Source organism: Penicillium digitatum, chromosome 6, assembly GCF_016767815.1.
Source record: "Penicillium digitatum chromosome 6, complete sequence".
Taxonomy (NCBI): domain Eukaryota; kingdom Fungi; phylum Ascomycota; class Eurotiomycetes; order Eurotiales; family Aspergillaceae; genus Penicillium; species Penicillium digitatum.
Genome location: NC_089389.1, coordinates 395,473 through 418,636, shown reverse-complemented (window position 1 = coordinate 418,636; position 23,164 = coordinate 395,473). Strand labels below are relative to the sequence as shown.

Below are 23,164 nucleotides of genomic sequence, written 5' to 3'. Positions count from 1 at the left end.
ATTGGATCAACTTTAGTTCTAGTGTATCATACGTGCATAGTTTGTTTTGGTAAAAAAAAACACTTTGGGAATCTCAAATCGGCTTTGAACTTGATGTGGTTGTAGTTGTAGCTTTGGTGAGTAGATTGTGTCTTCAGTTTTCGGGCTTGGAATGTCGCGCCTACTATTACAAAGCCGAGTTACGCCCAATTATCAGATTTCAGCGACCGAATCGGCCCTCAACACTGATTATCGCTGAGGCAGAATCGGTGCCAATTTGAATTCTGTCTTCCTCGGCCATCTTTGCACAATTGCCAAATGTTCACTCTCCTACCATCTCTCATCTGTGCAAATCTAGCTTAATATTTCAATCTACGTGTACATGGTAAAAAACAAAAAAATGAACACCAAACCTACTGCAAGAGCATGGAGAACCTATACTCCGAACCCTCCTACTAGTGCTCCGTACAATCATCCCTTCATATGCACCAATATCATCTTCAACCTCCTCACAGCAGGCCCATCCTCTCTGGCCCCCTTCTCCTCAATCTCCACCCTCGCCTCCGCAAGCACAGGCTGCAAATACCCCCATACCTCATCATGATATCTCTCCTGAACACCAACCCAATCACCCGCACCAGGCAGGTTCGTTAGAACAGCATCGCGGAGGGAAGTAGAAGTAGAACGAGCACCCGTGGTCGTAGCATTCCCCTCCCTCGTCCCAATCCCCACGCCAGCTCCAAACCCCTGACTCAAAAAGACATCGAGATCAGGAACAAGACTCGCCCCCGTTAACCGCCCATTTCCCTCCCCTTCCCTCTTCCCATCCAGCCCCAGCCCCCTCCGAAAGGAATCAAGCATATCCCTCTCAGCCACAGAAAGTGAAGCCGGCACAGCCGCGAAATCAATCTCTGCATCCGGAACTGACATCGGATCCTCGAAATTCGGATCGAAGTTCGCATCAGATAGCAGAGACACAACCGCTGCGCCGTCCGTGGTTGCGGTAACCCTGGTCTGCGGATCGTGTAGAACATGCCATTGGCGCTGCCAGACAGTTTCGAATTGGTGCTGTGTTGGGTCGTGCGCGCGGGCTTTGCCTTTCCAGGCTGAGGAGGGGGTTTGGAGGTCTTTGTGGGGTTGGATTGTACTTGCCTTTGGGTCTGTTACGGTTGTGGTGGTGTGTAGCAGATCCGTCTGTCTCTCATCTCCTGTGTCTATCCCATCATGTCTGTGTTTTCTTCCCTGGAAATCATCTTCTGTCAAGGCCGGTAGAACGTGTTTGTCTGCTGTCGATGCATGTGCATTGTGTTCGCGGAAGGCCTGTGCTGCAGATGCGGACGCGGAACCGGGGGATCCATGCAGTGTGGTATTTGAGGGTGGATCCCTGCTGGTTTGAGGATTTGGGAGGGAGGATGGATCTGGTTTGCTGCTTGTGCTTGATGCTAGGGTGTTGGCGAGGTCGGAGCTCGGGCGGAATGCGCTTTTTGCTAGGCTTGTTGCGGAGGCTTGGATACGGGTTGCTAGCGAGGGGGGCGCGGGGGGTTGATTGGAGGGGGTGTTTGGGGTGGAGGGTGATGGGGCTGGGGCTAGGGTGTCGCTTTGGGTTTGGTTGGTGTTGGGGTTGGGATTGCCCCGCATGTTCTTTTGGTTGGTCATGGCTTTGGGTCTAGGGTGAAGGAAATTGGAGGTTGAAGATGCAAGGAATAAGGGTTGAGCTTGAGATGTAGGGATTGGGACTCGGAGTAGCTCTTCCAAGGTTGTCGGCTTGGTGTTCGGCTTGATGTTCGGCTTAATATGACTGGACCGGATGATGTAGGGAAGCATGTGAAGGTCGACTGGGATGAAGTACATGGGATGAAATGGGATGAAATGGGCTGAAATAGGGAATATTGCATACAGTTTAACAGTTAACAAGTTAAAGGAATGTTTTTGGTCATAGGATCTTCAACATAGGACTGTGTAGAAGCATGATAGAGCCTGAGTATGTCCACTTTATACCTATGGAAGTACCATGCTAATATGAAGGATTTTTGAACACTACCTTGTGGATGCCCCGGATTTGAATCAACGTCTTCAAATGTCTCTTTTGCAACAGCCACTATGTAGCATATACTATATGACAATGCTTATTTTGACGGAGTCCTGCTTGGGCATCAAGAATGACGACAGAGGCGCATAGTACTGCTTCGGGCATGTCTTTGATACAGAGTTGCATGAGATCGATTCAGCTCAATCCGAATAAATAGCTAGATAACAACGAAATAGTTCAATTGCTATCTCCAATTTAGTCTCCCAGGTGTTATACGGGTTGCAAGGCCGGAGAGGGGCGCAAAGGGCGCAACGGGCCATGTTACAGTCTCTGGCAGTGTTGATGTCAGTATGTTGCAGATGCCCGACTTGAATTCTCTTGAAGCAGAATATTCAATCTCATTTGGAATCAAATCCAATTAAACGGAATTTTTTTTTTAAAAATCATTTCAGCCTACAAGATTAAATCCCTAATGTTGATGGTGCTCAAGAACAGGGTCACCTTGGTATCTAACGAACTCCCCACCACCGCCTCAACTCATCTGGGCAACTTTACCTCACAACTCTTTTCCTTGTCTTTTCTTCATCGCCTCCGGACCAAGTACGCAACCACATCTCCCTTGACCCTTTGACCTTTCCAGGGCTTGTATTAACAAAAGGTTCTCCATCTTTAGAAACATTTTTCCTATGATCCCCTCTCAAGCTCTTCTGCTGCGGGTCCACTCATAACAAGCACATTCACGGTGTTCTATCGTCAACGTTGCCATCTCATTCGGCAACAGCTCTTCATTCTACAGCTCGTCCTTCAAACTCGGATCGTTTAAGCTGTTCCCCCCTCTGCCCCTCTTTTCGCCTTACCGCCATCCGCCCTCCAGACCCCTCGCACACCATCTCCGGTGACCGACTGTTCTCTCCATTTCCGCTTTATCCAATCGACAATTCCATCCGACCGGATTCTTTCGTGTCAGCTATCGCGACTACGTCGCTTCATCCCGAGTGATTTTTTGCACCATCAATAGAGCTTTCAGAGGCATTTGCCAACCCGCCATTCCCGTCCCTCCTATCTTGGTCCTTGCCCTTGTCGCGTTCAAGGGCTAGCTAGAACGTGAAAATGGTAGACAGAGATCCAGGCACACCTACCTGGAAGTTTACACAGTAAGTTTGCCGGCTTTACACCTTTCAGACGTTTCCCGCCCTGGGTTTCATTTTTCTCTTCCATTTGCCCAGGCGCTATCAATCCAACGTCACCACAAGGAGTCATTGAATGGTAGCTAACTTGTTTTCAGATGCTTTGGCGATAAAGGCGATGTAGAAGATATCACAGAAGGTAATTGGAAACCTCCCTCGCACTACTCGGCCGAATCTGGTCAATCCCCACAGAGTGCATCGACTGACAAGCGCTCTACAGCGGACATCATCTCGACCGTCGAATTTGACCACACCGGTAACTACCTGGCTACTGGTGACAAGGGAGGAAGGGTGGTGTTGTTCGAGCGAAACGAGACGGTAGCCCACCCCCCCTTCGGTCTTTTTTTTTTTTTTTTTTTCTCAATTTTCCTTTTTGGTTTTGCCCTTGGCTAATCACTAACCAACACAGAAAAAAACCTGCGAGTATAAGTTTCACACAGAGTTCCAATCACACGAGCCGGAGTTCGATTATCTCAAGTCGCTAGAGATCGAAGAGAAGATCAACAAGATAAAATGGTGCCGACGACAGAACGCATCCCATTTCCTCCTTTCGACGAACGACAAGACGATAAAGCTTTGGAAGGTCTTCGACAAGTCTCTGAAAGTGGTCGCCGAGAACAACCTATCGAATGAACTGACTCCTGCGAACCCGGTTGGGGGCGGGGGTATGGCTCGCGCACCCCGCATATCCTTCAAGGACCCCTCTATGCTCAAGCTGCCTCGTCTGACACACCATGACACTGTTGTTGCCGCTGTCCCGCGGAGAACATACGCCAACGCTCACGCGTATCATATAAATAGCATCTCCGTTAACAGCGATGGTGAAACCTTCATCAGCAGTGACGATCTGCGAGTGAACCTATGGAATCTCAACATCCAGGACCAAAGCTTCAACATCGTGGATATCAAGCCAGCGAATATGGAGGAACTCACAGAAGTCATCACTGCGGCCGAGTTCCACCCAGTCAGCTGTAACTGGTTCATGTATGCCAGCTCCAAGGGCACAATCAAGCTTGCGGATATGCGGCAACGGGCGTTGTGTGATGAACACGCCAAGCGTACGTACAATTCCAGAAGTGTTTCATTGCTATTACTGACTGTTTTACTGCAGAGTTCGAACAAGAAGAAGATGCCTCGTCACGTTCCTTCTTCTCTGAGATTATCTCCTCCATCTCCGACGTACGATTCTCCAACGATGGGCGGTACATTGTGTCCAGGGACTACTTGACAGTGAAGATTTGGGATGTGAACATGGAACGCCAGCCCATCAAGACCATCCCCATCCACGAGCACCTGCGCCCTCGCCTTTGCGATACCTACGAGAACGATAGCATCTTCGACAAGTTCGAGGTGGTCTTCTCAGGAGACGCGGAGAACGTCATGACCGGCAGTTACAACAACAACTTCATGATCTACCCTACAGAAGAACAGAAGGATACGGAAATTGTGCTCCAGGCAGACAAGTCGGCATTCAAGGCAAAGAAGGTTGGTGTACCGACACCGATGAGCAAGGGTAACGGAAAGAAGGCCAGCTCGCGATCCGGCAGTCCTGCCGGCCCAGGCAGTCGCATGAAGAAGGAAACAGATGCGGATCAGATCGACTTCAACAAGAAGATCTTGCACATGAGCTGGCATCCATTCGAAGACAGCATTGCAATTGCGGCGACAAACAATGTAAGTGTTGTGTCTCTGTTCAAATCCTAACATTGCTAATTGCGAATACAGCTCTTTGTCTTCTCCGCTCTCTAATCGCACCCAGTACCGTCGTACCGTCACAAGGCCATTATCATTTTCCATGAACAGGCGCATCTGGGGTTTGGATTGGGTGGCTGGAGGGCCTTGGTCAGGCAAGATATGAAGAATGAAAACCAGAAAATAATGATAGCAGCACGCCACAGGTTCCATAATCACAGGACTTTCCCTTCCCCCCCCCCCCCCCCCCCCCCCCCAATTTCCTATCTCTGCTCTCATTGTGGAACTCATCTGTCTGAGTTTTGGAGACCTAGTTTCTCTTTACCTATGTCCCCTTTTACTCTTTTCCTGCTCTTGCGGTAGGGTTGCCAAAGGCGTTGTATGGTGGCCAACTCATGATAGAGAATGTCATGCCTGTTTTGAGGCCCTTTCCATAGTTTTCTGAAGGACTATAGATTTGGTAGCTAACTAGTACATTGAGAAGTTGGAAATCTTTTCCTAGTTCCAAGCAGTGTGGCATAAATTTACGGTTTAGGCATTCTTCCTTGCGTTGTCTGTTACTTTCTTTGAGAAGAGAGGCATAAAACTCTACAAAAAAGGACCATGAAAAACAAGCCGAAGAAAAGGCCACTCAACTAGCCATTGTTAGCCAGCCCTTACCCTCCGCCCCTTTCCGAGGCTTCACAAGCGAGAGGCACCCCCGGCCTTCAGAACGAGTCCCTAGCTGTGGATTGGTAGAAGAAATAGGCAATGCAATGAACAACAAGCTGCAGGTTAAGTGAAATCATCTACCCTCATTCATGACTTGTGCTCTTCACAATTGTTCCCTTGTTTTCTCAATGCCTGTCATGTTTTTCTGCCGGCAATGGCGGGCGATGACGAAGGCGGAATAAAATTGACCTATCGCACAATACCACACATGACCAGCTTACCGCCTCACATTGATTGAAATCCCGCTAAGAGATACAGACAATACCGTAATGAGTGAAATGTGAGTACATTCCGGATAATCAAATGTCCGATACACACACCCACTAAACCAGAATAGGTTAGCCCGGAGAGGAAAGCCTCCACAGGAGCCCGCGATCGGTCGCGCGCAATTCCATCACCCCAGTCTGTGTCTCCTCCTTGTCTACCCAACCTCTACTTCTCTACCGCTTCTTTCTTGCTGCGTGGAGTCGGGTTCTGTCTTCTTATCTGCAAGATTCCAGGTCATGCTGTGACCCTAGTGCAACCTGAGCGTTGCCAGTCGATTCCCATCCACGAGACTACGAGCTCCAGCTCTTCGATTACCAGTCCCTGACTTTTTCTCCCCCTCCTCGACCCTTCTTATCCGTCAAATTTACCTTCCTTCTTCTCTCCTGCTGGGGTTCGTGCAGACATCATGAACTCTGGAAATGATAACTGGCACTCCTCTGCTGGACCGCCGTCGCATCCTGGCATCGATCAAATGAACCAGCAGCCTCGGCCCCTGGGGTCTTTCAGGTACGAATAATCGTGTATATTACACGTGGCTCGATACCTTGATACTAGAAACTAACTCGCTATTCTTGCGCTTCGACAGTCAAAATCACTCTCAGCAAGGCCAGGCCTCACAGCCCTCGGGCCCAGTACTTCCCCCTCCAGGTGGTGAGTGACTCTTTGTGAGCTATGGATTTATTTCCACATGGAAATCGAATTGTACAAGAGGGTTGAAACTAACTGATAGCTCTATTACAGGACCCTACCACCCTAGTCAGTCGGGTGGCCATTCTCTTCCTGGACTGGCAGAATTGAGCCAGACCCACGGAAATCCACACCAACCTTCCGCGTACGGCCAACACCCAGCAGGCCCGTCGCATAACAGTGGTCATTCTCTTCCAGGAATCGGTCAAGCCATGCAACACGCTTCTCCCCAGCTCAACCGCGAGCGGGAGCGGGACTCCAGGGAGCGCGAAATTATCGAGCGCCAGCGCCAGGAAGAAATGGCGCACCGTGAGCGCGAGCGTGACCACCGCGAACAAATTGAACGGCAGCTAGAACGCCGCGAACAACCCCATCACCCTGTCCAGAGCCACACTGGCTCGATTCCCCTCCATCAACCCGTGGCCAATAAAGTCCCCAACTCCATCCACGGTCCGGGAGGACTCCTCTCGACCCTTGGCGGAAACCCGCAGAACGGCCACCAGGGTGGACCTCAGTCTGCCGCTGGCTTGTTCGGTCCTCAAATGCAGCATGGTGAAGGCACACCTCGCTCGTACATGCAGCACCCCGGTGGTCCACCAGGACAACCTATGATCGCGTACAACGCCGCCGGACAGCAAATTCCAGGAAATGTTGCAGCTCTCGCCCAGGGCCAGCAGCCAATTCTCAACGATGCTCTCAGCTACCTCGACCAGGTCAAGGTACGCTTTGTTGACCAGCCAGATGTTTACAACCGTTTCTTGGATATTATGAAGGATTTCAAGAGTCAGGCTATCGATACGCCTGGCGTGATACAACGTGTTTCGACACTTTTTAACGGTCATCCTGCTCTTATTCAAGGATTCAATACCTTTTTGCCTCCCGGCTACCGCATTGAGTGCGGCACCGAAGACAATCCTGATGCGATACGGGTCACAACCCCGTCGGGCACAAATACACTCAGCATGCCACGCGCAGGACGTCCCTTTGAGACAATTACCAACGCACCACCCTCCGGCGATCCGCATGCTCGGTCTGATTTCTATCGTGACCAGTCTCGACCTGGCTGGCAACAAGGGCAGCAGCAGGATCAGCAGCAGGGCCCCGCATCTGGATCCTACTCTCCTGGCTCGAGAATGCTGGGCGGTATGTATCAACAGGATGGACCAGGACCCGCGCAGGAGCATCATTATGGTTACCCCACCCAGCAAGAGCAACAAGCTGCATCCGCTATGACTCATCAGCAAGATCACCGTGGAGTGGCACAGCTGCAAGGCGCTGCTTCTGCAGCGTCCGCAGGACTTAGCAGGGCGTCTCTTATGGGGGTTTCGGGTGCTGGACCGAACTCTAGTCTCACTCAACCGATGAACAACCTGGCTGGCGTCGGCACTGGTATGCTCCAGGGTGCTCAGGACCTGAACAAGCGTGGCCCCGTGGAGTTTAACCACGCCATTAGTTATGTGAATAAGATCAAAAACCGCTTCTCCAGTGCGCCAGAGATCTACAAGCAGTTCCTCGAGATACTCCAGACTTACCAGCGGGAGTCGAAGCCTATTCAGGATGTCTATGGCCAGGTTACTCAGTTGTTCAACACTGCGCCGGATCTCTTGGAGGATTTCAAACAGTTCCTGCCGGAATCCGCCGCGCATGCCAAACAAGTAGCTGCGCAGCGCCAAGCCGAAGAGCAAGCACCTCTCAGCAATCTCCGTGGCGAACCCGCTGGTTTCACCTCCCAGACTCCTAACCGTGATGTCAAGATGCCTCCTCTGGGCCAGTTCAATGTGAAGGACCCCAAGGAAAGCAAGAAGCGTCGTGGTGGCCCAGGTGGTGTTGGCTCCATCTCGGGCCCTGCCGGGTCTGAAGCTGCTCGTTTGTCCGAGGCAAGCAGAGCTGGCCAGAATTCGCAGTTTGGCAACGCCAGTAAAAGACCGAAATATCATCATGGAAAGCCTTCTGTCGACATGGCTAATGTATCTCCTACTTTGGTTCCTGCTCTTCCAGAGCCTCTTCCTCCCTCGGTCTCCATGACTCCTAGCCAGGAAGAAATCGCGTTCTTTGACCGCGTGAAGAAGTTCATCGCCAACAAACAAGTGTTTAGCGACTTCCTTAAGCTTTGTAACCTGTACACCACGGATCTCCTCGACCGCCACATTCTGGTCAAGAGGGCCGAGGGATACATTGGTTCCAATGCCGAGCTCATGAGCTGGTTTAGACGGTTCATGAGTGCCGAAGAGCCTGAGGATAAGATCATCGACCCCAAGGCGAACCCAGAATCAGGTATCGTCAACCTGGCTCACTGCCGGTCTCTGGGACCGAGTTACCGACTACTCCCAAAGCGCGAACGTCAAAAGCCCTGTAGTGGGCGCGATCCGCTTTGCAACGGTGTTCTCAATGACGATTGGGCCTCACATCCCACCTGGGCTTCGGAAGATTCTGGCTTTGTTGCCCACCGCAAGAACCAGTATGAAGATGCTTTGCATCGAATTGAAGAAGACCGCCACGATTACGATCACCACATCGAGGCTTGTACCCGTACCATCCAGCTGATTGAGCCCATTTGCCAGCAATTCCTTTACATGAGCGATGCGGAACGCATGGCCTTCAAATTGCCACAAGGTCTCGGTGGTCAAAGCGAGGCAATCTATCAGCGTGTCATCAAGAAGATTTACGACCGTCAACGCGGCGAGAAGGTCATTCGAGACATGTTCCTTCGTCCATGCCACGTTCTTCCCATTGTCCTTTACCGCCTGAAGCAGAAGCTAGAGGAATGGAAGGCCTGCCAGCGCGAGTGGGATAAGGTCTGGCGCGAACAGATGCAGCGAGCATACTGGCGCAGTCTTGACCACCAAGCCATCGCAACCAAGCAAACCGACAAGAAGCTCTTTGTTGCCAAGAACATCCAGCAAGACCTGCAGACCAAGCTTGAGGATGCACAGGCTGGTCGCAACAGTGGTCGGACCTCGCCCAAGTCCCAGGCTGAGTTCCAGTTTAACGACACCCAGGTCCTCCTAGACGCTGTCTACTTGCTTTTCTTGTACTTTGACCGCAACACCAACGGCTTTGGCGCTGATCCTCAGCGTCTCATGAACTTTATCAGGGATTTTATTCCTAGTTTCTTCGGCCTGGACCGTTACACCTTCAACTTGTACCTGGATGAAGTCTACAACGCCATCAATGATGACGATGATACTTATGCCAATGATGATGCCTCGAACGAAAGCCGCAAGGCGGCGGACTTGCAGAAGCTGGATCTTCTGCGTGATACCCTTGAACGCGGAGGCCAGGCTGAGAAGCCTCTCAAGAAGGATGGTGCTCCGAGCGACCATGATGAACCCCAGGTTGTCCAAGTTTCTTCCACCGTCTCTGAGTCTGAGGACTCTTTTGACGTGGCTGAACTGCGCTGGATGGAGCATCCCGGAAAGGGCAACTTCAATCTTGAGCATGAATACACACTCAACGAGAAGTACAAGAAGAAGGAACACCACATGTACTGCAACCTCAACATCCTCTGCTTCTTGCGTACTTTTGAGATCCTTTACTCGCGTCTCCTGCGCATCAAGGAGCAGGAGGAGTCAGCCCGCGAACAAGTCCGACGCGGTGTTTTACCCAAGGCCGCTCACGAGTTGTGCTTGATTGACCGATTCCCTAGTGATTTCTTCTACGACGTCGACCCCAAAGCCAACCTCTACAAGCAGATCGTGCGTATGTGTGAAGAGGTTATCAAGGGTGACATCGATCAGGTTCACCTGGAAGAGACCCTGCGTCGGTTCTACATGCAGGGCGGATACCTCCTCTACAACCTGGAACGTATCTTCTCCTCGATTTCCAAGTTCGTGGCGTCTATCTTTACCGGTGACTCTCGTGACCGCAGTTCCGATATTGTCAATCTCTTTTTCAAGGAACGGGAGAAGGAGGAGACTACCCACCACCAGGAGATCCAGTACCGTAAACAAGTCGAGCGACTGGTCAAGGATGGAGATATCTATCGCATCACCTTCGTGAGTTTTCTAGTTTCCCCAAGGTTCCCTGACATCGACTAATTCATCCCTCAGTACCCAACTGACCGCCGCGTCACCGTTCAAGTGATGACCAGCGAAGACGCAACCCTCAACAACGACGAACTCACTCCAGAAGAGCGCTGGTCCTACTATGTGACCGCCTTCTCGATGCGCGACCCAACCGAAGGCGTGCAATTTTCCAAAATGCGCATGCCCCTACTGAAGCGCAACCTTCCTCCCAAGCTCGAAGAAGACGAAGAGTACGAGCGCTACTACCGCAGTCTTCAGCACCACGACGGCCTGATTATCCGCATTTGCGCCAACAACTACACCATGCTGTACCAGCCACCCACCCATGACTGGTTCTGGCGTTCCAACGCTCCCATCCCAGAGAGTGACGAAGACGCCGATGCAATCAAGGCGCAGGTCGACGAGCTCGCCAAGGAGAAGGTCGCGCTGCGCGAGAAGCGCCACGACCGCTTCGTCGAGAAGTTCGTCAACAACCCGTCCTGGGCCCGCGGCCTAAGCAAGGACCAGGTGGACGAGAGCAACCAGCGCTTCCGGTCCTGGGTCGATGGAACCCTCTCCGACAGTCCTGCTTCGGGCCGTGAGGGATCTGCATCCGGTTCTGGCTCTACGGCCCCCGCTAAAGCGGAGGCGGAGAAGGATGATGGTGCGGATGTTGAGATGACCGATGCCGAGCCTACCGAGGCGTAGTGGGTGTAACTTTTACGACGGGTCAGTCCCCCCAAATGGGGGGGACTGACGGGGACTGACATGCATTATTGTTGATCGTGGGAAGGAGGACGGCGTATGATGAGGAAATTGTGATGAAATTTTTTTCCTTTTTTCTTTTCTCTCGACGGTTTCCGTAGTTTGTATTTGTATCTCTTTTTTCCCCCTTCAAGTATCTCTTACTTTATTCTCACAAATGAAATGGTTATGAAGAGATTGGCTTGCTTATTCTTCATTTGATTGATTCGGGTGAAGGTTTGCACCAACTCATTATTTCCTTGCTAAATGAGTCTATATCAATCCAACCTCCAGTCTGCCGGATCCTGCATTGCGTATCCTATGATTGAGGGAATGCCTTGATGTAACGCTTGACTCAAAACTTCTGGGGTAATCAAGAAAGGGGGAATCCTCTACTCCGTAGATCGTCGGCTTCTCTTGCTCAATCGGCAACGTCGGAATCACTAGTGGCAATCCACCTCATACGGAGTAAACGGATTGTCCAATATGCGTTAGTATAAACAAAATCTCCGTGTGGCCGAGCCAGCTTAACCGATTCCCGAGACAGACTCGGGGGAAACTCGGGGGGTACTCGAGGGGTGCTCGAAGGGTTCTTCCTCCGATCTCCTTTTCACTTAATGTGATGTGTATATTTTAAATTGTGATTTTCCAAATTAGACTGGGTTAAATGCTCTCTTTAATGACACACTCTCAAGGATCAAGAAGATGACAAAACAGTGGAGAGGACGATGAAACCCGAGATCTGACCGAATACCGAGAGAAAGCCGAGAGGGATGATCGATGTCATTTTGAAATGTTTCGAGGAGAAAAGTTAACTTTTGATATTCAAAGATTAGGAGGGAAGAGATCTTAAATAGAATCAGAAATTGGATCTCGGAAATTGAAATGTTGAACTCAATGGGAGCTAATATAAAATATCCTGAAGTCCGCACACAGACCCTACCAAATCCACATTCTGCCGGAGATGTCGGCCATTTGTGGAGACCTCTGCCCGTGGGGTTGAAGAAATTACTTATACCCCCAGATCCCCTTCCATCTTTTTTCCCAATTTTGACCCTCTCCCCTCTTCCATCATGTCTGCTTCGGCCCTATTGAAAAGCCGTGTGCGGCGCCCATCGTACCTGAAGAAGCTCGCTAAAGCCGAGGATCTCATCCACCACTTCCCCAATGGCACGTACATCGGCTGGTCCGGATTCACCGGCGTTGGGTACCCCAAGTATGTAACGTAGACCAGTGTTGAGGACAGAATGTTAACCCTCATCCAGGATGGTTCCTACTGCTCTTGCAGACCACGTCGAGAAGAACAACCTCCAGGGACAGCTGAAGTACAACCTGTTTGTGGGTGCCTCCTCCGGCGCAGAGACCGAGAGTCGCTGGGCCCACTTGAACATGATTGAGCGCCGTAGCCCCCATCAGGTCGGAAAGGAAATCGCCAAGGGAATCAACAACGGCCAGATCAAATTCTTCGATAAGCATCTGAGCATGTTCCCCTCGGATTTGGTCTATGTAAGTCTCGACAACTTCCGAAGCAAACAACCACCCTGCTAACCTTTGCATTTCCACCAGGGCTGGTACACTCTCAACAAGGCTAAGCCTACGATCGACGTGGCAGTCATTGAGGCTTCCGCGATCACTGAGAACGGAGGCATCATCCCCGGTGCCTCCGTCGGGGCTTCGCCCGAACTGATCCAGATGGCCGACAAGGTCATTATCGAAGTCAACACCTCCATGCCCTCCTTCGAAGGCCTGCACGATATCACCGGCTCCGAGCTTCCCCCGGCCCGCAAGCCCTACCTCGTCATGGCCCCGGAGGACCGCATCGGAACCAGCTACATCCCCGTCGACCCCGAGAAGGTCGTCGCCATCGTGGAGTCCACCTACCCCGACCAAACCCTCCCCAACGCCCCCGAGGACGAGGGTTCCCAAGCCATCGCCTCGAACCTCATCGAGTTCCTCAAGCACGAGGTCAACCACGGTCGCCTCCCACCTAATCTCCTCCCCATCCAATCCGGCATCGGCAACATCGCCAACGCCGTCATTGGAGGCCTCAGCAAGGGTGGCGCCGACTTCAAGAACCTCAAAGTCTGGACCGAAGTCCTGCAAGACTCCTTCCTCGACCTCTTCGACAGCGGAAACCTCGACTTTGCAACAGCAACCTCCATCCGCTTCTCCCCCGACGGCTTCAAGCGCTTCTACGACAACTGGGACCGCTACGCCGGAAAACTCCTCCTCCGCTCCCAACAGGTCTCCAACTCCCCCGAGATCATCCGTCGTCTCGGCTGCATTGGAATGAACACGCCCGTCGAAGTCGACATCTACGCACACGCAAACAGTACCTGCGTGATGGGCTCGCGCATGCTGAACGGACTCGGCGGATCCGCCGATTTCCTGCGTAACTCCAAGTACAGTATCATGCACACTCCCTCCGCGCGTCCCAGCAAGACCGATCCCACCGGTGTGAGTTGCATTGTTCCGTTCGCTACGCACATCGATCAGACGGAGCATGATCTCGATGTCGTTGTTACCGAGCAGGGTCTTGCTGACGTTCGCGGGTTGTCGCCCCGTGAGCGTGCGCGCGTCATTATTAAGAATTGCTCGCACCCTGATTACACGCCGATCCTGACTGATTACCTTGACCGTGCGGAATTTGAGTGTCTGCGCAAGGGTATGGGTCACGAGCCGCATCTGCTTTTCCAGGCTTTCAACATGCACAAGAACCTGCAGGAGAAGGGTACCATGAAGATTGACTCTTGGGAGTAAATTTGAGTGGTTGGTTGTAGGTTGAGGGCAATGCCTTGTTTGAAGCTTGGAGACGCCTTATGTTTGGGCGTTTGGTATCTCTATTAGCGGCTTATATGTATATAGTACTCGAAATGCAATTTTTCTTTTTTTTTTTTTTTTTTCCCTCTGGGTTGTTTTTGGTTGTCGATTGGTTGGTTCGTTGGGAAGATGCACGGACATACTACTTGCCGAGTTGTGCAGTGAAGTCCGGGGTAATATGCGTGAGACACTTTTTGTGCAAAGAGAGCTTTGACACCTGAACTAGAGGGCTGCATAATTTTGTCCAATTGGCATCTATGCTTAGTACTCGCATACAGGTCACACCAGAATGGAACCCTATTCCGGTCCATCCCAAGCTTATGTGATAAGGTCCAATTATTATGGCGGGGAACCCATGAGACAGTAAAGATTCAATATGAATATGTGAAATTAGCATCGACGATGTCCGGACAAATTTAAATTGTCCAGAAACCAAATCTTGCCACACCAAACTCCTATATCAAGAAAAGACATGGTATAATAACAAACAAGCCAAGCTCAAGCAAAAAGAAAAAAAAAAAAACAAAGAAGGAAAAACGCAACCGCCAACGAAAAAAGAGCTTGTCATCATCTCAATCTTCTTTTAGTCTCCATGTCTAGAAAAGACAGAGTCTAAGAATGGAATCCGGACTGGAGAACCGAGCCACCCATCTAGAAAGATCAAGCACTAGTGAGTCTGTTCAGAGTCCAGTGAGTCTATGGAAAAAATCAGTATCCTGTCCAAGAAACAATCCAAGCCCTGTGTATCAGAGACACAACGTACCGACTCCAAATGGACCCGAGAATGCCAGGCTGCGCAGCATCGGACTTGCGTTGAGCCCAGCCGTGGTCGACGTTGTAGTGCTTCACATCTTGTAGCCCAGCAAAGAGGCCTCGTCCGGCCGTTGCGCGCTTTGGGGAGGTTAGTGAATGGATCCTGCGGGGATGGTGATAGTGGCAGTAGTAGACATACGCGATGCTGTTGAGCGGAATTCCGAACCCAGTAGTCTGCGCCGTAGTCATTTTGCAGACGGGCGTGCTCGCTTTCAGTGGGTTTGGATGTGGCAGGCATTTTGGGTGTGTTGGTTTGTTTGGATGGTTGTGCAGGTTGGTGTTGATGTATTCAATATCAGGTCAAGTAACCGAGGTAGGTATTGTAGAAGAAGATCGTTGTGTGATGAACAAAACCCACTCCCTCGTCTTAACATCTCATCCTTATATACTCATTGCACCTCCTATGTCATAGCAATTATAAAAAGCCGCATGGCAAGTATGGCCTGACGGCATCGAACCGAACCCTGTGTGTTCCGAGAGGCTGGATCATGGGACATGACCGTTAGCAATTTCTGGGGCATGTTCTGCATAGTGTGATCTATATCTCGGAATGAGTTCATTCGGGTTGGGGTTCTGCATGTGGTAGGTGCAGGGATATGGTGCGATTCCATGCGGATTTCTCCGTCTCTTTTTCTGGGGTTAGCGCAGGTTAGTCCCCTAGAGCGGGTTCCAGCTCGGGTAAAATCGTAAAAAAAAAAATAAAAGTCCCTGCTGCAGTTGCAAAGGCTCGCTGATGTCATCTTCTCTGTTTGATTTCCCCTTTACAACCCATGATTCTCTCTCGGTGCCCTTTACGGTTCAGATTCCTTTCTTAGAGCTCTGTTCGAATTAGGGCAATAGAGCATTTAGGAATTCTCGTGGGTTGAGTTCTGAGATTATGTAAGCGCGCCGTTACAAGTCGCTAATTAACCAGTTAGCTAGCCCTAACGCATCGAGCGAGGATTAGTAATACGGAGCGCAGGGGAGCAGGTGGAGAAATGAATCCTTGTGCCGATTACTATTCGAGGTCAGATGACTGGAGTAGCCTGAATGGCATGATCGGGTGGCACGATGATGGTCAGATTCGACCGGCAAAACCCAGGAACACGAAAAGTTCTAACGGAGTCCAAACTTTGACTTGGATTAAAATGGAGACTCGAGATGCCTTGGAGTTGTGTATATAATCTTGTATCTTGTGCGACCGTCTTGATAGAACATTTCGGATGCACAGATCGGGGATAATGTACGGAGTACGGAGTACAATTGAGCGAAATCAACTTCTAAACTTTCACGGGATAGACTTAGAGGAACTCACTCTAAACTTTTCAATGTGACATTTCCTCTGCCATCCCCGCTGATACCTCCGCCATGCACTCATCCTCCTGCGGTGCTGGTCAGAACGAGACAAAACTCAACAGTACAACACACAGAAAGGCATCTGTCCCAGACAGGCCACTGTAGATAATGACAATGGCGGAGAGGATCCTAGCTGGTTAATTCTATGAAGCTGTTAGTTTATACGAGTCCAACAAACTCATCTCCTCAGCTCTAACCACTTTGTATGTGATATTCTTCGATCGCTGTCTCTCCTCTTATCCCGACGTCGATATTCTCGTACGAAATTGTTCCATATATCTCGACCGTCGACAGGGATATCGAAGACGAGGTAGGTAGTATGTAATCTGGATGCCAGTGACCTTCATCTGCAAATGAGAATCTAGAGCCGAGAAATACGCCGATGGTTATCCATGTGCCAGGCTTGCGGTTGACATGCGGCTGTCATTTTCTTCGTCTCCTTCTAGCCGGAGACATGGGAATGACTGGAGGGCGTGTTAAATGTTGCGGAACAAGCCGTGAAAGCGATCTGTCTTCGCCGCTACCTGTCTCGTTTGTTGGGGGGGGGGGGGGGCGAGGATGTTGGAGAGCTTCATGCATTGTTCTGACCTTGCAAAGCCCTCAGAGATCTATCGTGAGGCCGGTCGATGGTGCCTATACATTGCTCACGGGTGGACAGGGGGCAAGTTAAAAGAGAAAAGAGGAATTGAATAATCTCTTCTTCCATTGGTCGACCTAACTTGGTACTCGGTGGACTGGTACCTTTTCTACAGGCACGCTAGACAAAAGATACCTGCTTCAAATCTCTCGTCAACCGCACTCACCACTACTGTACAACATACGAAGATCCTACGATATTTGAGATCCGAGGGATGTCCTGTAATTCCACATCCATGGGCTGGAGCTGAAAAGCAAGCCATGGGAGATGTCGGGAAAATGTGATGGTTGGGAAATCGAGAAGCGAGATGGCACCTGACGTTCGAGGTACGGCGCACACATTCCATAGACCGTTTCCATGTGGCCCAATATGACCCTCCAAAATAATTGAGATGCGGAATGCCATTATAAATCAGCCCTAAAGTGGACATGCAAGAAACCTGAGTCACAAACCCGGTCACGGCTACAGAAAGTTCCCCGGAACAGAAACCCACACATGGTTGAGCCTTGGAACACGCCCCCCCTGGAAGCCCCTGAATAACCTCAGAAAGGGCATTGCCAAGCCTCGCCCTAAAATGCCAACCTAGCCTAGATCCGCTATTCCCCTTGGCCTTTGCATCATTGGAATTGGCAGATGAGCCAAGAGTATTTCGGCGGTCTGGATCATTGACTTGTCTTTGATTTGGGCACTCTGGTTTAATGCCGAGCAGAGTCTTCTGGACGTCCATTTAATTTACCCACAAATGCGAATCAGGAGCGTGGCAAGATTGGGTCTCAATCCACGATTGCTTCACATTTGATCCAACTGATTTCCCAGGTTCACCTCACCGTCACTGACCAACCCATCCGTGGGGGAATGTTTTGGCCTTGACCCAACCCGACTGACTGGTGAGTGTAAAACACCTCGCGCAGAACGGGTATGATAAGTTTCATTCAGGAGTCACTAGCCATGGTAATTTCATCCACCATTACATAGCGGTCTTCTCCGCACGACACACCACCATCGGCTGTGCCCCAGAATCTGCCGTGATCTACCCCATGAGTTTTGATCGTCAGTCGATAAGATCCAGATTTTCGCTCTCACGGTGATCAGCACTCGGTTCATGGAATACCCAAGGAACTCTTTGCTACGTGCTTCCTACTTCCATGTCTTGTACTGTGTATCCTTGCACCGCATTGCCCGTGTGGGTGGTCGGCGGTATCGGGTAGTCCAGGTGAGGTGTTTATTTTTGTCTACTTTGCTCTGGCAACGACACTAAGTAAATGGCTATGCTCTGAGTAGAAGGTGGCTCGACGTCCACGCGGTCCTTCCCTTTCGACCAGATTAATTAAATGGAACAGTTCAAGCTTCTTGCCCCGTTAATTAATACTTGACTTTAATTAGTGATGAGTTTTAGTGCATCTCGCTCGGAGATCGTCAGGGGGGGGGGAAGGCAGCATTGAACAAAAGAAGAGAACCCAAAGACAAGAATGGGGTGGGATGAAAACATGGGGATTCGAGAGACTTGTTGGAATAGGCTCCGTGGTAGTCCGAGACATTGGTCTCTCACTACTCCGTATGTTGTACTGCGTAGTTCGTTTATTGTAGGGAATCCACCAGATGGAACGATACACGTATTGTGGTTTTCGACGAAAGATCAGCAGAGTGGAAATTAGAGACTGTAGTTCAACCAATCAGAGAGGTGACAACACTCCACAGTAGCTGCCACCTTTCCTGTTTAGGACTGGTCGGGGCCGCTATGACAGTCAGCCCCACATGGCGCGAGAAGAGAATTTCCTGGTTGTTTTTGGGGGAGTTCTCGATGTTGTATCTAATCTTTGCACTGAGACATTGGCTTGTAAGCCAATCTGCTCCATTCTCTCTGGATCGTTACATTCGAGGCATTTCATTTGGCCTGGCTACCCGGGACCCGAGGGTTGCACAAGGGCTTGCCACCGAGGAAGTCACCGAGAGGCTGTAGTGGCGCCTTACATGGTCTGCTAAGACAGATGAAACCTTGGCCGCGTTTTGGTACCGTGTGGCTTTTCATGCGGGTAGGAGTTGGGAAAGTAGAAGTTGGAAGACCCTCACCGCGGTAAGGGGAAGACTGGTCTGGTGTGAGACAGGATACCTATTTTCGACGCTGGGGCCGAAAGCCGAGAGAAATAGGAGAGAAGCCAGTTGACGATCCGTGCGGTTTTGGTGTATTGATAATAATAGGTTTCAAATACGGACCGAGGTGCAGAGCTGTGGTTTATACTGAAATGGCCGTTGAGTGACAACAAAAATGGACCTGCGCTTGAGGATCTGACTCCAGAGACTGCACGCTGGACCTGCATACTCCGTATGCTTATCGGCAATCTTCCTCGAATTGTAATTGTGCGGTCTTCTGTACATATATCCAACTGTATACCCAATACAACACAACGGCCATACCGTACACTCTCCACTATTGCCCGAGCCGTGTGGGCCAACCACACGCAGCCAACACTCGGTCGTCGAATATCCAGCCAATCAGAGGAAGAGAGTCCCTGAATACCCATCTGGACTTGTCCAGGGGTAATTTTAGGGTAAATTAAATTGATACAATTCACGATCGGTGGACCTGTATCGAATGCAGAGGCACACTAAGGCCCTTTTTTAGGTCTTTTTTCTCCTTTTCTCTTCCCCCCTAACTTCCCCCGGTAGCGATTTCTCCAACAAAAGGCCTTGCGTGCCCCCGATCACTCTCTTGTCACCTTTTTAACCCACGTTCCTTCGATTCTGTACTACCGCTTCACTCGTTCAGCGGGCACTCATTCTTTCGCGTGGACTTTACCCTTTCAAAAAAATCAAAAATGAAGGGAGCTATTTTTGCCGCTGCCTTGGTCGGCTCTGCCATGGCCGACGGTGTGCACCGTCGCCATGATGCTTTCCACCAGCGTCGTGAGGCTTCGGCCAGCACCTGGTCCTCCGCCGGTCTTAACACCGAGGAGAACTGCGGCTGCACGACCAAGGTCATCACCATCTATGGTTCCCCTACCCTGGTCCCTGTCGAGAGTGTTGCTCCTACCCCGTCTACTTCCACTTCCACTTCCACTTCCACCTCCATCTCCACCTCCACCCCCGTCTCTACCTCTAGCTCTACCTCGACTTCCGTCCCCGTCCCCGTCCCCGTTGTTGACTCCACCAGCACTCTCACCAGCACTGTGCACTCTACCAGCACCAGCACTCTGACCGTGACTGTCTCGGAGCCTCACCCCTCGGTCCCGGCTGCCAAGAGCCCCGTCGTTGCTAACACTCCCGCCGTTGAGTTGCCCACTCCCGGTGTTAGCACCTACTCAGCCACTGGTGTCTACACCGTCCCGGCCACCACCCTCACCGTCCACGACACCACCACTGTCTGCGGTGCCACCTCCACCGAGGTCCCCAGCGGTACCCACACCTACGGTGGTGTTACCACCATTGTCGAGACGTCCACCACGGTCGTCTGCCCCTACGCCACTGTGAAGCCTCACGGCTCCACCGTGACCAGCGTCATTGAGACCACCACCTACATCTGCCCCTCGGCTGGTACCTACACCGTTGTGCCTCCGACCACCACCACGGTGCCCTCCAGCACCGTCCTGGTCTACCCCACCCCCCAGACCATTGTCCCCGGTACCTACACCCGTGATGAGACCACCGTCACTGTGACCCGCACCGACTACACCTACATCTGCCCCGTTGCTACCCGCAGCCTGGCCTCCGCCGCGTCTGCTGTGCCCACCACTGTTGCTGCCGCTACCACTGCCGCCCCTGTTGCCGCCGCTACCACTGCCGCCCCTGTTGCCGCCGCTCCCACTGTCGCCCCTGTTGCCGGCAGCGTCAACTCTGCCTCTGCCGCCTCTGTCGCCTCTGTTGCCTCCGTTGCCTCTGCTGCCTCTGCTGCCTCTGCCTCCAGCGCTTCCAGTGCCAGCTATTTCGCTGCCTCTAGCTCTAGCTCTAGCTCCAGCTCCAGCTCTTTCGCTGCCTCTAGCTCCAGCTCCATCTCCAGCACCTCCGGCAAGCCCAACTCTTTCCCTGAAGCCCTCGGTCAGGGCAAGTACGGTATGACTTACTCTCCCTACACCGCTGGTGGTGATTGCAAGACCAAGCAGGCGGTCCTCCAGGATCTCACTGTCATCAAGAGCAAGGGATTCAACTTGATCCGTGTCTACTCTACTGACTGCAGCGGCCTCGAGTTCATCGGTGACGCCTGCAAGCAGCTCGGCCTCAGCATCATCATGGGTGTCTACATCGACGGCTCCGGAATCTCCGCTGCCCAGGAGCAGGTGACCGCCATCTCCAAGTGGGCCGAATGGGGCATGGTTGAGCTGATCGTTGTCGGTAACGAGGCCGTCCAGTCCGGCTTCATCGACGCCGCTACCCTGGCTTCCTTCATCCAGTCCGCTTCCGCCAGCTTCAAGGCTGCCGGATACACCGGCCTGGTCACCACCACTGAGCCCATCGACATCTGGCAGGCTCACGGCGCTGCCTACCTCTGCGGTGCCGTTGACATCGTCGGTGCCAACATCCACCCCTTCTTCAACGCCGATGTCGTCGCCGCGAAGGCTGGTGAGTTCGCCAAGAGTGAGTTCGAGGAGCTTGAGCAGATCTGTAATGGCAAGGACGTTGTCAACCTCGAGACTGGCTGGCCCAACGCCGGTAACCCCAACGGTGCCGCCGTCCCCGGTGTCTCCGAGCAGGCCATCGCCATCAAGTCCATCGTCGAGACCGTCGGCTCCAAGTCCATCTTCTTCTCCTTCTCTGACGACGCCTGGAAGAAGCCCGGTGAGTTCGATGTTGAGCAGCACTGGGGTTGCTCTGGAGTCTTCTAGATTTGACGACTCTTGATGGGTTTTTGAATATTATTTGTTTCGTTCTGCCAATGCAAAACTTGTACAGGAGAGGATTAGGAGTTTTACCTTTCTCTGGCTTGGTGGTGTGTCTACGGACTCCGATCGGCCCTTTCTTCTCTTCTTGGTTTCTATTTTAAATTTGACTCCTGTGGTAGATACACCTTTTATTTGACGTTGTCTACTTACCTGGTTACACCTTTTCGATCTCATTATTCCTGTTGTTAGTCCGTTGTACATTTGCTCTCAATTATGTCTTCTTACGAGTTGGATTCCGGTAGTTTTCTCCTCTGCTCGACGTAATATGTAGCTGTGCTGTGCCGTGTCTGCTCTGCACATTGACCTTGGGTGATGATGCATCTCCTTCAATTTGCATTGCTCTTCCCACCATGTCCACCTAGACGATTTGGATTCCTTCAGGTTTTTTTTTATACGATCACTTGTGCACAGCTGACATCATGCAACCCGCGTCCGAAACATTGGGGCAGTGCACATGACCCCCAACATAAGGCTCAGCACAAGACCTAACATCAAACTAGTGTTTATTTTACCGACCCTCATACGATCACTCAACACAGATTAAAAAAAAATGTACCAAAGAACAGGCACTGCTATCTTTTCCCTGTCAGGAATCAAAACCAGAACAAGACGCAAATCTCGAACCCAGACTTAATCCAAGTCTCAACCACATCAACTCTTTCAATCTCTCAACATGCCACTCCCATTCGAATGCGAGCCCTTCTACATGCGGCCCCTCCTAATGATCAACTCTATCACCGGGGGATTCTTCACACTATTGATCTACTTGGTTATCCCAGTAGCCGTGGCAATAGCCATAATCTTCGCCATCGGCTTGCTGTTCTTCGCTGTACTTGCTGTGGTGTTTGGCCGGGGTCCCAGTTCTGATGAAATCAAAGCAAAGCGGGAGAAAGAGAAGAGGGAGCGAGATCAAAAAGAGAACCAGGGAAGACCAGATGCAGATCTATTCACCGCTCCTCTTCCGGCAGCTGCGACCAGTTCCAGTGGCACATATGACCAGGAAAAGCGTCTTGAGATCGAGCTTGAACTCCTTGGCGAGATGATTGTCGCGAGGAGGGACAGATTGGCGGGTTTGAGAATGACGCATTCGGGGGAGGTTTTGGAGAAGCTTGAACAGGACTCGTAATATCTACCTGCCTAGGTAGATATGCATTTTCCAAGTTCATCAGGTAGCGGAAAGCCGCACTTCCCAAACAGGAAAGGGGGCCATCTGACTCTCCCCGGACCAGGGTTCATTCCACCCTTGAGTGGTCTGCAAAGTTCAGGGGACTAATGTCTTTTCTCCAAGCCCCAGCTGTTGTCAACATGCTATCACTTGCACTTTCGAACCGAGTCAACCAAATCCCACTCTGGGCCCTCATCCATGTACTGCTCAAGATGGAGGA

At 51.3% G+C, this 23,164-nt stretch overlaps 7 protein-coding genes across 7 annotated transcripts; 5 read left to right on the top strand and 2 right to left on the bottom strand.

Annotated features, from left to right (window-relative positions):
* Window positions 1-450: 450 nt before the first annotated feature.
* Pdw03_5189 (uncharacterized protein) lies at window positions 451-1,830 on the bottom strand (the record flags this gene model as incomplete). The annotated part of the gene is made up of 1 exon (XM_014683624.1): window positions 451-1,830. The coding sequence occupies one exon, from the start codon at window positions 1,828-1,830 to the stop codon at window positions 451-453; it is 1,380 nt and encodes a 459-aa protein (XP_014539110.1).
* Window positions 1,831-3,118: 1,288 nt separating this feature from the next.
* On the top strand, window positions 3,119-4,944 carry Pdw03_5188 (Protein phosphatase PP2A regulatory subunit B; the record flags this gene model as incomplete). The annotated part of the gene is made up of 6 exons (XM_066100975.1): window positions 3,119-3,162; window positions 3,294-3,334; window positions 3,416-3,513; window positions 3,605-4,253; window positions 4,307-4,869; window positions 4,921-4,944. 6 exons carry the CDS (start codon window positions 3,119-3,121, stop codon window positions 4,942-4,944), a joined length of 1,419 nt encoding a protein of 472 aa, XP_065957915.1.
* A 1,327-nt stretch (window positions 4,945-6,271) lies between these two features.
* On the top strand, window positions 6,272-11,264 carry Pdw03_5187 (Histone deacetylase interacting; the record flags this gene model as incomplete). The annotated part of the gene is made up of 4 exons (XM_014683626.2): window positions 6,272-6,372; window positions 6,452-6,516; window positions 6,607-10,547; window positions 10,602-11,264. 4 exons carry the CDS (start codon window positions 6,272-6,274, stop codon window positions 11,262-11,264), a joined length of 4,770 nt encoding a protein of 1,589 aa, XP_014539112.2.
* A 1,109-nt stretch (window positions 11,265-12,373) lies between these two features.
* Window positions 12,374-14,060, top strand: Pdw03_5186 (Acetyl-coA hydrolase Ach1, putative; the record flags this gene model as incomplete). Its single annotated transcript, XM_014683627.1, has 3 exons — window positions 12,374-12,516; window positions 12,566-12,806; window positions 12,867-14,060. The coding sequence occupies 3 exons, from the start codon at window positions 12,374-12,376 to the stop codon at window positions 14,058-14,060; spliced, it is 1,578 nt and encodes a 525-aa protein (XP_014539113.1).
* A 740-nt stretch (window positions 14,061-14,800) lies between these two features.
* On the bottom strand, window positions 14,801-15,171 carry Pdw03_5185 (Beta-lactamase family protein; the record flags this gene model as incomplete). Its single annotated transcript, XM_014683628.1, has 3 exons — window positions 14,801-14,816; window positions 14,884-15,011; window positions 15,073-15,171. The coding sequence occupies 3 exons, from the start codon at window positions 15,169-15,171 to the stop codon at window positions 14,801-14,803; spliced, it is 243 nt and encodes an 80-aa protein (XP_014539114.1).
* Window positions 15,172-19,721: 4,550 nt separating this feature from the next.
* Pdw03_5184 (putative beta-glucosidase btgE) lies at window positions 19,722-21,722 on the top strand (the record flags this gene model as incomplete). The annotated part of the gene is made up of 1 exon (XM_014683629.1): window positions 19,722-21,722. One exon carries the CDS (start codon window positions 19,722-19,724, stop codon window positions 21,720-21,722), a length of 2,001 nt encoding a protein of 666 aa, XP_014539115.1.
* Window positions 21,723-22,452: 730 nt separating this feature from the next.
* Pdw03_5183 (uncharacterized protein) lies at window positions 22,453-22,905 on the top strand (the record flags this gene model as incomplete). The annotated part of the gene is made up of 1 exon (XM_014683630.1): window positions 22,453-22,905. One exon carries the CDS (start codon window positions 22,453-22,455, stop codon window positions 22,903-22,905), a length of 453 nt encoding a protein of 150 aa, XP_014539116.1.
* Window positions 22,906-23,164: the final 259 nt, after the last annotated feature.